The sequence below is a fragment of the Oncorhynchus tshawytscha genome, linkage group LG19, assembly GCF_018296145.1.
Source record: "Oncorhynchus tshawytscha isolate Ot180627B linkage group LG19, Otsh_v2.0, whole genome shotgun sequence".
Lineage (NCBI taxonomy): Eukaryota > Metazoa > Chordata > Actinopteri > Salmoniformes > Salmonidae > Oncorhynchus > Oncorhynchus tshawytscha.
The window spans coordinates 60,003,759-60,022,962 of NC_056447.1; the positions used below are offsets into that span (position 1 = coordinate 60,003,759).

The 19,204-nt window shown below is 40.2% G+C and overlaps 1 protein-coding gene across 1 annotated transcript in view; it reads left to right on the forward strand.

Moving 5' to 3' along the window:
- vwf (von Willebrand factor) overlaps positions 1-16,600 on the forward strand; it is a 189,697-nt gene extending 173,097 nt beyond the window's left edge. The window contains 5 exon segments of the mRNA XM_042302000.1: positions 4,648-4,746; positions 4,986-5,114; positions 9,721-9,760; positions 9,944-10,041; positions 16,331-16,600. Of these exon segments, the coding sequence (XP_042157934.1) occupies positions 4,648-4,746; positions 4,986-5,114; positions 9,721-9,760; positions 9,944-10,041; positions 16,331-16,516 (552 nt within the window). The 3' untranslated portion in view covers positions 16,517-16,600.
- Positions 16,601-19,204: the final 2,604 nt, after the last annotated feature.

Below are 19,204 nucleotides of genomic sequence, written 5' to 3' on the forward strand. Positions count from 1 at the left end.
ATGGGTTAGGGTTAACAGAGGATGGGTTAGGGTTAACAGAGGATGGGTTAGGGTTAACAGTATGGGTTAGGGTTAGGGTTAACAGAGGATGGGTTAGGGTTAACAGAGGATTGGTTAGGGTTAACAGAGGATGGGTTAGGGTTAACAGAGGATGGGTTAGGGTTAACAGAGGATGGGTTAGGGTTAATGGAGGATGGGTTAGGGTTAACTGAGTATGGGTTAGGGTTAACAGAGGATGGGTTAGGGTTAACAGAGGATGGGTTAGGGTTAGGGTTAACAGAGGATGGGTTAGGGTTAACAGAGGATGGGTTAGGGTTAGGGTTAACAGAGGATGGGTTAGGGTTAGGGTTAACAGAGGATGGGTTAGGGTTAGGGTTAACAGAGGAAGGGTTAGGGTTAACAGAGGATGGGTTAGGGTTAGGGTTAACAGAGGAAGGGTTAGGGTTAACAGAGGATGGGTTAGGGTTAAGAGAGGATGGGTTAGGGTTAATGGAGGATGGGTTAGGATTAGGGTTAATGGAGGATGGGTTAGGGTTAACAGAGGATGGGTTAGGGTTAATGGAGGATGGTATAGGTTTCACTGAGGATGGGATTAGGGTTAGGGTTAATGGAGGATGGGATAGGGTTAACTGAGGATGGGTTAGGGTTAATGGAGGATTAAGGTCAACAAAGGATGGGTTAGGGTTAACAGAGGATGGGTTAGGGTTAACTGAGGATGGGTTAGGGTTAATGGAGGATGGGTTGGGTTAACTGAGGTTGGGTTAGGGTTAACTGAGTATGGGTTAGGGTTAACAGAGGATGGGTTAGGGTTAACAGAAGATGGGTTAGGGTTAGGGTTAACTGAGGATGGGTTAGGGTTAACAGAGGATGGGTTAGGGTTAACTGAGTATGGGTTAGGGTTAACTGAGGATGGGTTAGGGTTAACAGAGGATTGGTTAGGGTTAACAGAGGATGGTTTAGGGTTAACAGAGGATGGGTTAGGGTTAACAGAGGATGGGTTAGGGTTAGGGTTAACTGAGGATGGGTTAGGGTTAACAGAGTATGGGTTATGGTTAGCGTTAACTGAGGATGGGTTAGGGTTAATGGAGGATGGGTTAGGGTTAACTGAGAATGGGTTAGGGTTAGCAGAGGATGGGTTAGGGTTAACTGAGGTTGGGTTAGGGTTAACAGAGGCTGGGTTAGGGTTAATGGAGGATGGGTTAGGGTTAATGGAGGGTTAATGGAGGATGGGTTCGGGTTAATGGTAGGATGTGTTAGGGTTAATGGTAGGATGGGTTAGGGTTAGGGTTAACAGAGGATGGGTTAGGGTTAACAGAGGATGGGTTAGGGTTAACAGAGGATGGGTTAGGGTTAACTGAGTATGGGTTAGGGTTAACTGAGGATGGGTTAGGGTTAACAGAGGATGGGTTAGGGTTAACAGAGGATGGGTTAGGGTTAACAGAGGATGGTTTAGGGTTAACAGAGGATGGGTTAGGGTTAACAGATGATGGGTTAGGGTTAGGGTTAACTGAGAATGGGTTAGGGTTAACAGAGTATGGGTTATGGTTAGGGTTAACTGAGGATGGGTTAGGGTTAGGGTTAATGGAGGATGGGCTAGGGTTAACAGAGGATGGGCTAGGGTTAGGGTTAACTGAGGATGGGTTGATGACCTCAGTTTTCTGGGTGTTTCCTGTAGGCCAATGGAAAACTGTCATGCAGAGAATGCTGCATCACTGCAGGAGCTCGTGAATGTTGCAGAAAGTTATTTTTTCTTCACCTTTATTTCTCCAGGTAGGCCAGTTGAGAACAAGTTCTCAATTACAACTGCAGCAGGGCCAAGATAAAGCAAAGAAGTGACACACTAACAACAGCACAGAGTTACACATGGAATAAACAAACGTACAGTCAATAACACAATAGAAAAAGTTAGGAAGGGTTAGGGTTAACTGAGGATGGGTTAGGGTTAGGGTTAACAGAGGATGGGTTAGGGTTAATGGAGGATGGGTTAGGATTAGGGTTAATGGAGGATGGGTTAGGGTTAAGAGAGGATGGGATAGGGTTAATGGAGGATGGGTTAGGGTTAGGGTTAATGGAGGATGGGTTAGAGTTAATGGAGGATGGGTTAGGGTTAACTGAGGTTGGGTTAGGGTTAACAGAGTGTGGGTTAAGGTTAGGGTTAACAGAGGATGGGTTAGGGTTAGGGTTAATGGAGGATGGGTTAGTGTTAGGGTTAATGGAGGATGGGCTAGGGTTAACAGAGGATGGGCTAGGGTTAGGGTTAACTGAAGATGGGTTGATGACCTCAGTTTTCTGGGTGTTTCCTGTAGGCCAATGGAAAACTGTCATGCAGAGAATGCTGCATCACTGCACGAGCTCGTGAATGTTGCAGAAAGTTATTTTTACTTCACCTTTATTTCTCCAGGTAGGCCAGTTGAGAACAAGTTCTCAATTACAACTGCAGCAGGGCCAAGATAAGGCAAAGAAGTGACACACTAACAACAACACAGAGTTACACATGGAACAAACAAACGTACAGTCAATAACACAATAGAAAAAGATAGAACAGCACACGGGGGGGGTTCTGTGCATATTTGGTAACAACAGATTGCAGGCCACACTACCTGCCTAGAGAGTTTTCAGCTATACTTTTCGTGGCTGTTTATTTCCCACCACAGACAGATGCTGGAACTAAGACCGCACTCAGTCAGTTGTATAAGGAAATAAGCAAACAGGAAACCACTCACCCAGAGGCCGTGGTCTAGTGGCCGGAGAAATCCTTTGTGGCCGGAGACGTTAACGCCTGTACTCTACACAAAGCTCTCATTCGCCCTCCATTTGGTAAATTTGACCACAACTCTATCCTCCTGATTCCTGCTTACTAGCAAAAATTAAAGCATGAAGCTCCAGGGACTCGGTCTATAAAAAAGTGGTCAGATGAAGCAGATGCTAAACTATGGAGGACGTCGTCCCCACAGTGACTGTACGTACATACCCCAACCAGATGCCATGGATTACAGGCAACATTCGCACTGAGCTAAAGGGTAGAGCTGCCGCTTTCAAGAGGCGAGACTCTAACCCAGAAGCTTACAAGAAATCCTGCTATGCCCTGCAACGAACCATCAAACAGGCAAAGCGTCAATACAGGGTTAAGATTGAATCATACTACACCGGCTCCGACGCTCGTCTTATGTGGCGGGGCTTGCAAACTATTACAGACTACAAAGTGAAGCACAGCTGTGAGCTGCACAGTGACATGAGCCTACCAGACAAGCTAAATCCCTTCTATGCTCACTTCGAGGCAAGCAACACTGAGGCATGCATGAGAGGATCAGCTGTTCCGGATGACTGTGTTCACACTTTCTGTAGCCGAAGTGAGTAAGAACTTTAAACAGGTCAAAATTCGCATGGCTGCGGGGCCAGATGGATTACCAGGACGTGTGCACTGGGCATGTGCTGACCAACTGGCAGGTGTCTTCACTGACATTTTCAACATGTCCCTGATTGAGTCTGTAATACCAACATGTTTCAAGCAGACTACCATAGTCCCTGTGCCTAAGAACACAAAGGCAACCTGCCTAAATGACTACAGACCCGTAGCACTCACGTCCGTAGCCATGAAGTGCTTTGAAAGGCTGGTCATGGCTCACATCAACATCATTATCCCAGAAACCCTAGACCCACTCCAATTTGCATACCGCCCAAACAGATCCACAGATGATGTAATCTCTATTGCACTCTGCACTGCCCTTTCCTAACTGAACAAAAGGAACACTTATGTAAGAATGCTATTCATTGACAACAGCTCAGCGTTCAACACCATAGTACCCTCAAATGACACAACAGTGGTAGCCCTGATCACAGACAACAACGAGACAGCCTATAGTGAGGAGGTCAGAGAACTGGCCGTGTAGTGCCAGAATAACAACCTATCCCTCAACGTAGTATCCATCACCCTCTACCTTCTTATGGTGGTATAGGTGTGTAGCCAGTCTAGTAACCTTGGAAAGATAGCTTTTGCAGTAGCTTTGCTTGATCTACTCATTCAAGCGCTTTGGACATATCAGCAAGTAACCAAGGCTAATACAATTTTAAAACATTACAATATATTCACACTCACCATCATCACTAACACCATCATCATCATCATCATCACCACCATCACTATAATCACTAACACCATCATCATCATCACCATCATCACTAACACCACCATCACCATCATCACCACCATCACCATCACCATAATCACTAACACCACCATCACCACCATCACCACCATCATCACCATCACCATAATCACTAACACCATCATCGTCATCACCATCATCACTAACACCATCATCACCATCATCATCATCATCATCACCACCATCACCATCATCACTAACACCATCATCATCATCACTAACACCATCATCATCATCACCATCATCACCACCATCATCACTAACACCACCATCCTCACCATCATCACCATCATCACTAACACCATCACCATCATCATCATCATCATCACTAAGTCCATCATCACCACCATCACCACCATCATCATCATCACCACCATCATCATGTTTCTCACCTCTCCACTCTAGCTGTCTGCGGTGAGCATTCTGGAACAAAATGGCCTTTGTAACATCACTTTAAGAGATGTGTGCATGTGTGCTGCAGGGCTATACTCTAGAAGAAGTGCCAGAGTCGTGTTGTGGTCGCTGTGTTGCCACTGCCTGCACCATCCAACGACCTGACGGACACTTCATCACTGTCAAGGTTAGACATACGCACGCACGCATGCACACACACACACACACACACACACACACACACACACACACACACACACACACACAGCTCAACTAAACTCAACTCAACTCAACTTTACCTAAACTCTAACCCCCTGTCTCTAACCCTACAGGTCAACGGTAGTCTAAATGATGGCTGTAGTCAATACTCCTGTGGTGTCAACAGTAAACTAGCTCTACTCTAACCCCCTGTCTCTAACCCTACAGGTCAACAGTAGTCTAAATGAAGGCTGTAGTCAATACTCCTGTGGTGTCAACGGTAAAGGAGATCTGGTTCTCCAGACCAGAGTGACCACCTGCCCTCCTCTCGACCGCCAACTCTGTCTGGACCAGGGGGTATGGCTATAACACAACACTATAACCACAACACAACCATTAAGCGTCATCACAACACTATAACCACAACACAACTACAGTATAACACAACCATTAACCCTCATCACAACACATCCAACCCCAACACTAATCCTTGATACAGTACTTTAACCACAATACCACCACCAAACAACACTATGCTTTGAGCACATTGCACCACGGGAGGGTCACGGAATGAGTCCAAATCAAAGTGTGGCAAAACGGAGTACAGAGGACACTTCTCGGGTGCGTACTCCATTTGTTCATATTTTGAAGCATGCGTCGATGCAAGCTTCATCTGAAAGTATGCACAGAAATATGACGCAACCATGTAAAAAAAGACGCAACATTTCTTGAAAACAATGGTGGCTGGAATTAAACTGAAGCGACAGAAAATACACTTCGGAATGAGAAGTTGTCGAATCACATATCGTATGTTGCCTGACATCAATAGTTTTTCTTGATGCGTTAATAAATACATGCAGTGTTAATATTGTCATGGTTACCTGCCTAAAATAATCAGTGTGTCTAGATACAAGCCCATAGTAAGTCAATAGGGATTACTGGCTATGTAAAGTTGTATGTGTTCTCCACACTCTACTCCTCCAGAGAACGTCCTGGGAGAAGGCACTCAGAGCATGATAGGGTAGAACACGGTAGTATACATGTTGAGAAACTCCCTATGACTACCTAAACCTAAGTCTAACCCTAATATAAGACAACAATACAACACAACCTACTGTACATCCAACCACACCACTAACCCTCAATACAACATAACACAACCCACATCCAACCACAACACTACCACATTTTACACATTACAGCACAACATACACTATATGTCCAAAAGTATGCGGACAAATTAGTAGATTCAGCTATTTCAGGCACACAGGTTGCTGACAGGTGTATAACATTGAGCACACCGCCATGCAATCTCCATCTCCAAAAATCATCTGTCCTCGGTTGCAACACTCACTACCGAGTTCCAAACTGTCTCTGGAAGCAACGTCAGCTTAAGAACTGTTTGTCGGGATCTTCATGAAATGGGTTTCCATGGTCAAGCAGCCACACACAAGCCTAAGATCACCATGCGTAATGCCAAGTGTCGACTGGAGTGGTATAAAGCTTGGTGCCATTCGACTCAGTGGAAACGTGTTCTCTGGAGTGATGAATCACACTTCACCATCTGGCAGTCCAACAGACAAATCTGGGTTTGTCTACCTGCCCCAGTGCATAGTGCCAACTGTAAAGTTTGGTGGAGGGGGAATAATGGTCTGGGGCTGTCTTTCATGTTTCGGGCTAGGCCCCTTAATTCCAGTGAAGGGGTATCTTATCACTACAGCATACACTGACATTCTAGACAATTATTTGATTCCAACTTTGTGGGAACAGTTTGGCACTTTCCTGTTTTAGCTTGACAATGCCCCCGTGCAAAAAGCAGGTCCATACAGAAATGATTTGCTGACATGTGTTTAATATTATATGATACATATGATATGTCTCTATTGTATTTTTTATGATATGTATGATATGTCTCTGTTGTGTTTTATATGATATGTATGATATGTCTCTGTTGTGTTTTATATTATGTGATATGTATGATATGTCTCTGCTCTGTTTTATATTATATGATATGTGTGATATGTCTCTGTTGTGTTTTATATGATATGTAGGTTATGACAATGCCCCCGTGCACGAAGCAGGTGCATACATAAATGATTTGTTGACATGTTTAATATTATATGACATATATGATATGTCTCTGTTGTGTTTTATATTATATGATATGTATGATATGTCTCTGTTGTGTTTTATATTATATGATATGTATGATATGTCTCTGTTGTGTTTTATATTATATGATATGTATGATATGTCTCTGTTGTGTTTTATATTATATGATATATATGATATGTCTCTGTTGTGTTTTATATTATATGTATGATGTGTCTCTGTTGTGTTTTATATGATATGCACGATATGTCTCTGTTGTGTTTTATATGATATGTATGATATGCCCCTTGTGTTTTATATGATATGTATGATATGTCTCTGTTGTGTTTTATATGATAAGTATGATATGTCTCTGTTGTGTTTTATATGATATGATATGTATGATATGTCTCTGTTGTGTTTTATATTATATGATATATATGATATGTCTTTGTTGTGTTTTATATTATATGATATGTACGATATGTCTCTGTTGCGTTTTATATGGTGTGATATGTATGATATGTCTCTGTTGTGTTTCACATGATGTGATATGTATGATATGTCTCTGTTGTGTTTTATATTATATGTATGATATGTCTCTGTGTTTTATATGATTTGTATGATATATCTCTGTTGTGTTTTATATGATATGTATGATATGCCTCTTGTGTTTTATATGATATGTATGATATGCCTCTTGTGTTTTATATGATATGTATGATATGCCTCTTGTGTTTTATATGATATGTATGATATGCCTCTTGTGTTTTATATGATATGTATGATATGTCTCTGTTGTGTTTTACATTATATGATATGTATGATATGTCTCTGTTGCATTTTATATGATGTGATATGTATGATATGTCTCTGTTGTGTTTTATATGGTATGATATGTATGATATGTCTCTGTTTTGTTTAATATTATATGATATATATGATATGTCTATGTTGTGTTTTATATGATGTGATATGTATGATATGTCTCTGTTGTGTTTTATATGGTATGATATGTATGCTATGTCTCTGTTGTGATTTATATGATATATATGATATGTCTATGTTGTGTTTTATATGATATGTATGATATGTCTATGTTGTGTTTTATATGATATGTATGATATGTCTCTGTTGTGTTTTATATGATATGTATGATATGCCTCTTGTGTTTTATACGATATGTCTCTGTTGTGTTTTATATGATAAGTATGATATGTCTCTGTTGTATTTTATATGATATGTATGATATGTCTCTGTTGTGTTTTATATGATATGTATGATATGTCTCTTTTGTGTTTTATATTATATGATATATATGATATGTCTCTGTTGTGTTTTATATGATATGTATGCTATGTCTCTGTTGTGATTTACATTATATGATATATATGATATGTCTCTGTTGTTTTTTATATTATGTGATATGTATGATATGTCTCTGTTGTTTTTTATATTATGTGATATGTCTCTGTTGTGTTTTATATTATATGATATATATGATATGTCTCTGTTGCGTTTTATATGGTGTGATATGTATGATATGTCTCTGTTGTGTTTCACATGATGTGATATGTATGATATGTCTCTGTTGTGTTTTATATGATTTGTATGATATATCTCTGTTGTGTTTTATATGATATGTATGATATGTCTCTGTTGTGTTTTATATGATATGTATGATATGCCTCTTGTGTTTTATATGATATGTATGATATGCCTCTTGTGTTTTATATGATATGTATGATATGTCTCTGTTGTGTTTTATATTATATGATATGTATGATATGTCTCTGTTGCGTTTTATATGATGTGATATGTATGATATGTCTCTGTTGTGTTTTATATGGTATGATATGTATGATATGTCTCTGTTTTGTTTAATATTATATGATATGTATGCTATGTCTCTGTTGTGATTTATATTATATGATATATATGATATGTCTATGTTGTGTCTTATATGATATGTATGATATGTCTATGTTGTGTTTTATATGATATGTATGATATGTCTCTGTTGTGTTTTATATGATATGTATGATATGCCTCTTGTGTTTTATATGATATGTCTCTGTTGTGTTTTATATGATAAGTATGATATGTCTCTGTTGTATTTTATATGATATGATATGTATGCTATGTCTCTGTTGTGATTTACATTATATGATATATATGATATGTCTCTGTTGTTTTTTATATTATGTGATATGTATGATATGTCTCTGTTGTTTTTTATATTATGTGATATGTCTCTGTTGTGTTTTATATTATATGATATATATGATATGTCTCTATTGTGTTTTATATTATATGATATATATGATATGTCTCTATTGTGTTTTATATGATATGTCTCTGTTGTGTTTTATATTATCTGACATGTATGATATGTCTCTGTTGTGTTTTATATTATATGATATATATGATATGTCTCTGTTGTGTTTTATATTATATGATATGTATGGTATGTCTCTGTTGTGTTTTAAATTATATGATATATATGATATGTCTCTGTTGTTTTTTCTATTTTGTGATATGTCTATATGTCTTTGTTGTGTTTTATGTGATATGTATGATATGTCTCTGTTGTGTTTTATATTATGTGATGTGTATGATATGTCTCTGTTGTGTTTTATATGATGTGATATGTATTATATGTCTCTGTTGTGTTTTATATGATGTGATATGTATTATATGTCTCTGTTGTGTTTTATATGATATGTATGATTTGTCTCTGTTGTGTTTTATATTATATAATATGTATGATATGTCTCTGTTGTGTTTTATATTATGTGATATGTATGATATGTCTCTGTTGTGTTTTATATGATGTGATATGTATGATATGTCTAACCGTCTCTGTGTTCAGGGGAAGATCAGCCAGATAGGAACCAGCTGCTGTGAGATGTGTGAGTATCATCTACCTGGTGTTCGTGTCCGTACCTTGTGTTTGTGTCCTTATTGTGTGTGTGTGTGTGTGTGTGTATATATGTGTGTATGTGTGCGTGTGTGTGTGTGTTTGTGTGTGTGTGCGGTACTGAGTGTGTGTGTGTGTATCTGTAGGTACTGAGTGTGTGTGTGTGTATCTGTAGGTACAGAGCCAGAGTGTAGGAAGACAGTGGGAACACTCAACTACATCAAAGTTGACGACTGCCAGTCACAACAACAGATAGAACTACACTACTGTGAGGTGAGAACACACACAGTTATTTAGCAGTCCTACTCTTAAACACACAATACATGTTTTGGGCAACCAATCAGAACATTTTGATGGGTAGCAACAGTCAACAAAACGTATAGTTTTTATTTTAAAAAACTATTTTTTTATGGCTAAATAATTCAAAAGTGCATTAGGGGTATCTACTTATAACTGATAGCTGAAATATTGAGACTGTTGAAGTGTTTTTCAAATCCAAAATGTTGCTATTGCATTGTTTGCTAGCTTGCTGGTTAGCAAGCTATCATTGAACACGTTGCTAATGCTAGCTAGCCATAGCTAATATGACACATTTTTCCAAATGTATGTTAGTTAGCTAACTAAAAGTGCTGAATGTAGTAGAAAAAATGCATCTAGTCCTTGGCCTATATCCTAATCTGATTTTCGTACAGGTCACGTTGTTTTTCACATTACTATCTCTGGTAAACACACACTATATCAAATAAAATCAAAGTTTGTCACATGCGCAGGATACAGAAGGTGCAGTATTTTGTTAATACATGTAGCTAGCTAGCTAGCTAGCTAAACAATGAATCCTAATCCCAACTATAATGCCGTGTTCAAAACAACTGGGCACTCAGAATTTTTTCATTTATTAGAAGTGTCATCCAATTTTGAATTCGAACTCGGGTCTCTTTCTTGAGCTCCGACTTTCTGACCTGAAGATCACTGATGTCATGATTTGACCTCGTCATTTTCCAAGTTCCCAGTTGTTTTGAATGCGGCAATACTACCATGCATGAGTCTGCAGGTAGCTAAAGCTAACCAACTATGGTCAATGTTAGCTAGCTAGCAAAAATAAGGCTATAACTACTAATACAAATGACTTTCTGCAATACGAATAACATTACTACACAGATCATACACGTAACGTTAGCTAGAGAGCCAGCCAGCTAAAATTAGCTACCTAGCTAACAGTAAGCTTTAACTTAAAATGAAAACAACTTTCTGACAAAATGTGTTCTCTTTTGGACTCTCTGCATCTGGCAATCATCTCAGCTTCCACCGGGTATTCCAAAACTAGCTCAACTTGTTCCGTGACAGCGACACAGTTTCTTCCCCACCACTGTCATCAGTAGACTGGTTCAATACTTTTTTTTATTGAATCAGGGTTTTCCTCATTGTTTGATAAATGTTCATTCAGGGAGAGTCAGCAAGACACGATCGTCCTCCAGAAAGTTGTCCATCACAACTTGTTCCCACTAATCTCTGTCGATAGCGCTATTAATTTCAGGGCAGTAATGTAGAGAGCAGTAGCACAACTTTTTCAGTTTTTCATGATATCTTTAAAAAAAAGGTGAGGTAGAAAGGATTGTCCTCACATACTGAGCAGATACATGGCAGACCAATCCAAAATCATCTCTCGGTATGTCCAGCCCATCCATTATCTCAGCCAATCATGGCTAGTGGGAAAGTACCTGTATTTGTCCATGGCTAAACCAACTAGGCTCATAATTTTAAAATTGTATTAATATATTCAGGCATATACGTTTGTTATTAAGACACATGAAAATTCACATGTTCAAGATGGAATTTCTGGAATTTCTGGAAATTCAGCCACAAAACGCATTTTGATGCAAATAAATGTCAAAAAAAGTTCAAATGCCTCTCCTGTGAAGTAGTGACGTGCAACATACATCTAGCTTCTTGAAACAGGTCACATTTGTTCGCTCCAAAAGTGGTGAGGAGCTGTTTGAGGAATTCTAAATTCCTATATGTTTTGTAGCCAAAACCAAATTCACACTCTATCTATTTCATAATAAGTTGTAAGTTTATCATTTTTGCATGAAATAGATCGTGACCAGTCTTAAAAGTCAGGTAACAGCGTTTAAATCAAGAGAGTACTAACCCAAAATACAAAGAACATTACATTTTAAAGAGAGAACATAAAATGACGTCATCAGTTTCTCACACTCTCTCCGATCCACACAATAGCGCAGTGTCATCAGGTCTGGAGATTGTCTTCTACTCCCCTCATAAAACAAACATTCCAATCTGTCTAAAAGATATACTCTTCTCCACTAATGGATCATCAAACAAACATTTTTATCTGTCTAAAGAGATATGCCATCCCTCTCCCTTAAACCCGCAAGGTACAGACAATTAATTCGTTTTACTTACATTTTCAGTCCTAGTTTAACCAAGAACCCATACATTTCATACCATAACATAATAGTATTAAAATAAATGGTTCTAATTTAAATGTATACATAATTAATCATTTCAACTATAATTTCCTCCAACAGGAGCTTTGACCATAAACATAGAATAAGACTTTGACTTCATGAACAGTGCATCCAGAGACACACTACAAACTTAATTTGACAGTTCAACTCCTGATCAGCAATGGGTGTCTATGCTTCATTTCAGTCTCTATTAAAAACATAGGTTGAGATCCTTGTCAGGCGTTTTCTCCAAATTGGGCTTCCAGGTTGCAAACAGTAACGAAGGGGGGTGGGACTTAGTGAAGAGTTAATTGAAGTAGGTAAGACAACTATATATTATGACCCACTCTCTCTCTCTCTCTCTCTCTATGTCCCTCCCTCCCTCCCTTTCTCCCCTCTCTTTCTCTCTCTCTCTTTCCCCTCTCTCTCTCTTTCTCCCCCCCTCTCTCTCTCTCTTTCTCCCCCTCTCTCTCTCTATCTCCCTCCCTCCCCTCTCTCTCTCTCTCTCTCTCTCTCTCTCCCCCCTCTCTCTTTCTCCCCCCCTCTCTTTCCCCCTCTCTCTCTCTCTCCTCCCTCTCTCTCTCTCTCGCCCCTCTCTCTCTCTCGCTCCCTCTCTCTCTCTCTCTCTCTCTCTATCCCTCCCTCCCTCCCCCTCTCTCTTTCGCCCCCCCCTCTCTCTCTCTCACCCCTCTTTCCCCCACCCTCTCTCTCTTTCTCTCCCACCCCTCTCTCCCCTCTCTCTCTTTCTCTCTATCTCTCTTTCTCCCCCTTTCTCTCTCTCTTTCCCCCCTCTCTCCCCCCCTCTCTCTCTCTCTCTCTCTCACTCAATGCAAAGGGACTTTATTGGCCTGGGAAACATGTTTACATTGCCAAAGAAAGTGAAATAAACCATAAACAAAAGTGAGGGGACACAACAGTAAATTTTGCACTCAGGTTTGAAAAAGATCAATACATTTCAAGTGTTATATTATCAGCTCTGTAAAGTGTTCTAGCAACGTGCAAATAGTTGTAGTATGAATAGGAGGGTAAGGTAGATAAACAGATAAACATTGGTTGTGTTTACAAAATTGTTTGTGTTGCACTGGATGCCCTTTTCCATAGGCAACAGGTCACAAATCTTGCTCCTGTGACTGAACACTTTGGCTACCGATACCGTAGTTTGTCAATGTTAGATGTTTTTTTCAAATTCTTTGTGGGTCCGTGTGATCTGTGGGAAATATCTCTAAGGTGGTCATACATTTCGCAGGAGGTTAGGAAGTGCCGCTCAGTTTCCACCTCATTTTATATTAGGTTGATTCTTTCCAGTGTGTCAAATTGTGTCTATTTGTGTTGCTGTCCTGGGGCGCTGTGGGGTCTGTTTGTGTTTGTGAACAGAGCCCCTGGAACCAGCGACTCGCCTCTAGGTTAATCTCTCTGAAGGTGAGGGCTTTGTGGTGGAATGTGTAAGCAACGCTTCCTTTTAGGTGGTTGTTGAATTTAACAGCTTTTTTTCTGGTTGTTGATAGCTTGCGGGTATAGTCCTAATTCTGTTATTTTTGCAGTATTCTACATGCAGTCTCAATTGGGTCTTTGTCCAATGTTGTGAATTCTTGGTTGGTGAGTGGACCCCAGACTTCACAACTATAGAGAGCACAGACTTCACAACCATTGAGGGCACAGACTTCACAACCATAGAGGACAATGTGTTATATAACTGACTAAGGTATTTTTAGCCAGATCCTAATTGGGATGTTGAGTTTTATGTTCCTTTTGATAGCGTAGAAGGCCATTTTTGCTTTGTCTCTCAGATCGTTCATTGCATTATGTTGATGATTAGGCAGAGGTAGGTACAGTTGATGTCGGAAGTTTACAAACACTTAAGTCGGAGTCATTAAAACTCATTTTTCAACCACTCCACAAATGTCTTGTTAACAAACTATAGTTTTTGTTAGTCGGTTAGGACATCTACTTTGTGCATGACACAAGTAATGTTTCCAACAATTGTTTACAGACAGATTATTTCACTTATAATTCACTGTATCACAATTCTAGTGGGTCAGAAGTTGACATACACAAAGTTGACTGTGCCTTTAAATAGCTTGGAAAATTCCAGAAAATGATGCCATGGCTTTAGAAGCTTCTGATAGGCTAATTGACATAATTTGAGTCAATTGGAGGTGTACCTGTGGATGTATTTCAAGTCTATATTCAAGCTCAGCGACTCTTTGCTTGACATCATGGGAAAATCAAAAGAAATCTTCCAAGACCTCAAAAAGCAAATTGGAGACCTCCACAAGTCTGGTTCATCTTTGGGAGCAATTTCCAAACACCTGAAGGTGCCACGTTCATCTGTACAAACAATAGTACGCAAGTATAAACACCATGGGACCACACAGCCGTCACACCACTCAGGATAGAGACGCGTTCTGTCTCCTAGAGATGAACGTACTTTGGTGCGAAAAGAGCCAATCAATCCCAGAACAACAGCAAAAGACCTTGCGAAGATGCTGGAGGAAACAGGTACAAAATTATCTATATCCACAGTAAAACAAGTCCTATGTCGACATAACCTGAAAGGCCGCTCAGCAAGGAAGATACCACTGCACCAAAACGTCCATAAAAAAGCTAGACTACGGTTTGCAACTGCACATGGGGACAAAGTTTGTACTTTCTGGAGAAATGTCCTCTGGTCTAATGAAACAAAAATACAATTGTTCGGTCATAATGACCATCGTTATGCTTGGAGGAAAAAGGAGGTGCTTGCAAGCCGAAGAACACCATCCCAACCGTGAAGCACAGGGGTGGCAGCTTCATGTTGTGGGGGTGCTTTGCTGCAGGAGGCACTGGTGCATTTCACAAAATAGATGGCTTCATGGGGAAGGGAAATTATGTGGATATATTGAAGTAACATTTCAAGACATCAGTCAGGAAGTTAAATCTTGGTCGCAAATAGGTCTTCCAAATGGACAATGACCCAAAGCATGCTTCTGAAGTTGTGGCAAAATGGCTTAAGGACAACAAAGTCAAGGTATTGGAGTGGCCAACACAAAGCCCTGACCTCAAACCCATAGAAAATGTGTGGGCAGAACTGAAAAAGCATGTTCGAGCAAGGAGGCCTACAAACCTGACTCAGTTACAACAGGTTTGTCACGAGGAATGGGCCAAAATTCACCCAACTTATTGTGGGAAATTTGTGGAAGGCTTCCTGAAACGTTTGACCCAAGTTAAACAATTTAAAGGTACTGCTACCAAATACTAATTTAGTGTATGTAAACTTCTGACCCACTGGGAATGTGATGAAAGAAATAAAAGCTGAAATAAATCATTCTGTCTACTATTATTCTGACAGGTCACATTCTTAAAATGATGTGGTGATCCTAACTGACCTAAGACCGGGAATTTGTACTAGGATTAAATGTCAGGAATTGTAAAATACTGAGTTTAAATGTATTTGGCCAAGGTGTATGTAAACTTCCGACTTCAACTGTATATTTTTGTGTGCACTAGCGTGGCTATCAAGGCTCAGGAAAAGACCCAGGTACAGACAGTTTCGATGTAGCAAAAGTTAATTACAAAAACAGGGGGGCAGGCAAACGACAGGTCAAGGGCAGGCAGGGGTCAGGTACAGAACAGCATGCAAGCTCAGGGTCGGGGCTTGCATGGGTCAGTATTCCAGGGAGGTGTGACAAGGTACAGAACGACAGGCAGGCTGTGTCTAGAGGCAGTGTCTAGATAGAATTAGTATTTGTTGTTTTGGCTATTGGACCTTTTTTGGAACACCATTATTTTTGTTTTACTGAGATTCACTGTCAGGGCCCAGGTCTGACAGAATCTGCGCAGAAGATCTAGGTACTGCTGAAGGACCTCCTTGGTTGGGGACAGAAGCACCAAATCATCAGATTCTATTAGCGTGAGGCCGGGTGCTGCAGACTGTTTTAGTGCCCCCGCCAATTCATTGATATATTTGTTGAAGAGGGTGGGGCTCAAGCTGCATCCCGGTCTCACCCCACGGCCCTGAGGAAAGAAATCTGTGTGTACATTGCCAATTTTGTTTTTGTGTCTTGATTTTATGATGATTTTCCTCTCTTTCTTTCTTTCTCTCTCTCTCTCTCTCTCAGGGGAAGTGTCGTAGTAAGAGTGTATATTCCCTGGAAACTAACGCTGTGGAGAGGGAGTGTGTGTGTTGTGTTTCTGTGGCGACAGAGCCTCTGAGCATTCCGCTGCTGTGTTCTAATGGAACACTGACACATCACAACGTTCTGTCTGTCACTGCCTGCGACTGTCTGGCCCAGCACTGCACCTAGAGAGAGAACTGAATAAAATTGAGAGAGACAATGTGTGTGTGCCCTGATAAACATGTACTCAAATAAACAATTTGGATATTCTCATTCTGTCTGTCTGTCTGTCTCCTTTCTTTCTTTCTTTCTTTCTTTCTTTCTTTCTTTCTTTCTTTCTTTCTTTCTTTCTTTCTTTCTTTCTTTCTATGTCTGTCTGTCTGTCTGTCTGTCTGTCTGTCTGTCTGTCTGTCTGTCTGTCTGTCTGTCTGTCTGTCTGTCTGTCTGTCTGTCTGTCTGTCTGTCTGTCTGTCTGTCTGTCTGTCTGTCTGTCTGTCTGTCTGTCTGTCTGTCTGTCTGTCTGTCTGTCTGTCTGTCCCGTGTGGCTCAGTTGGTAGAGCATGGTGTGTGCAATGCTAGGGTTGTGGGTTCAATTCCCATAGAGGGCTGTATGAAAAATTACAAATATTTCTCCACTCACTCAGGATGTCAATTATTCAACCTGCTGTCAGACCCTATGGATGTTCTAGTCTAAGGCACCTGGTTCAATTGTATTTAAGAGCATTTTTAAAATATCTAGTAAGAAATATTTGAGCTGTGTTAGTATGCTATATCAATATGCTATTGATTTCAACTTGATGATTGATCGACAAAACAGTGTTAAATTTCTATTTCGGTCTTGGTGACCCTCGTATCAAAATGCAACATTTCTAAATCTACAGTGCCTTCCAAAAGTATTCATCCCCCTTGGCTCATGTTGTATACAGATCAACACCTTAGAGACAGTCATACTAGATGTTGTATACAGAGAAACACCTTCAATAAAGACCCTCATGCTAGAAAGTTCTACAAAATGGTGTAAAGTACTTAAGTAAAAATACTTTTAATTACTACTGTAGTTTTTTGGGGTATCTGTACTTTACTTTACTATTTATATTTTTGACAACTTTTACTTTTACTCCACTACATTCCTAAAGAAAATAATGTACTTTTTAATCCATACATTTTCCCTGAGAACTAAAAGTACTCGTTACATTTAGAATGCTAAAGCAGGAGAGAATTATGGCACCTGTCAATATAACGCTTTGTCATCCCTACTGCCTCTAATGGTGGACTCACTAAACACAAATACTGTGTTTGTAAAGGATGTCTGAGTGTTGGAGTGTGCCCCTGTCTGTTTGTAATTGGAAAATAATACGAAAATCGTGCCGTCTGGTTTGCTTAATATATGTAATTTGATGTATAGCGTTGACTAGTACTTTGTACTTTACCCAAGTATGACGTTTGTACTTTTTCTACTACTGTACTTAAGTACACTTAAAACCAGACACCTTTTTCTCAAGTAGTATTTTACTGGGTAACTTTCACTTTCACTTGAGTCATTTTCTGTTAAGGCATCTTTACTTTTACACAAGTATGACAATTGAGTACTTCTCCACCACTGGTTCTATACAGATCAACACCTTAGAGACCCTCATACTAGATGTTGTATACATATTAGAGACAGTCATACTAGATGTCGTACACAGATCAACACCTTAACACCACCAAACCACCACAAGCCCATTTCACCAACACTCCATTGTAGCCTCCAAGTTCCACCTTGCCATTCTTGTGCTAAACCCCGAGTGACTATATTCAACTTGGGGGTCAGGCAGACGGTTGCGAGGAGGCTCGCCGGGAGCGAAGGCATGTCTTTGGCTGCTAACCAGCCCCCACTGCACAGAGGTGAGAGCGTATGGCGTATTATTTCAATATCTAAGAGCTCTGATTGTGTGGGGTAGCATCGCCTTCTTTGGGGGCGTCTTTTCTGAGCGTAGAGGTCAAATGAGGGGTGGTTACATACATTGTGCAGGTCTGACCCTCAATTGGTTGCCATGTGTCCATGTCGAGTGGTTAGTCATTGAACTTCCATTGGTTTGAGCAGACAAAAACCCAGAAGGCGAGCCCTCTCTACGGTTGTCATGCATCCGCCCTTGGAGTTCCGTCCAGCGTCCTTGTGGATACCTGGTGAGTTTACAATCAGGCAAACTCCTCGAGTTGCGTACCGTATGAGGGTCCGATGTCTCAGTCGATTGCCATATGTCCCTGTCAAGTGGTTAGTCTTTGAACTTCCATTGGTTTGAGCAGACAAAAACCCAGAAGGCGAGCCCTCTCTACGGTTGTCATGCATCCGCCCTTGGAGTTCCGTCCAGCGTCCTTGTGGATACCTGGTGAGTTTACGATCAGGCAAACTCCTCGAGTTGCGTACCATATGAGGGTCCGATGTCTCAGTCGATTGCCATGTGTCCATACCAGCCAAGTCAGTCTGTCGCACTTGCGAGTTTCGGCAGACCAAAACCCTCAGGAGGGTTAGGGTTAGGTTTTGAATTTGAATGAGTAGGGTTAAAAAAATACTGATTTGTCTTGTGGGCAGACCAAAACCCTCAGGATTGGGTTAGGGTTAACCTCTTGAAACTAGGGGGCACTATTTTTATTTTTGGAAAAATAAAGTTCCCAAAGTAAACGGCCTATTTCTCAGGACCAGATGCTAGAATATGCATATAATTGACAGCTTAGGATAGAAAACACACTAAAGTTTCCAAAACTGTCAAAATATTGTCTGTGAGTATAATAGACAGTAGATCTAGCTAGTATGTAGGAGACCTTGATGGTCTGTCATATTATAATACAGACAATAAATCTAGCTGGTCTGCCATAATATAAAAGAGACAGTAG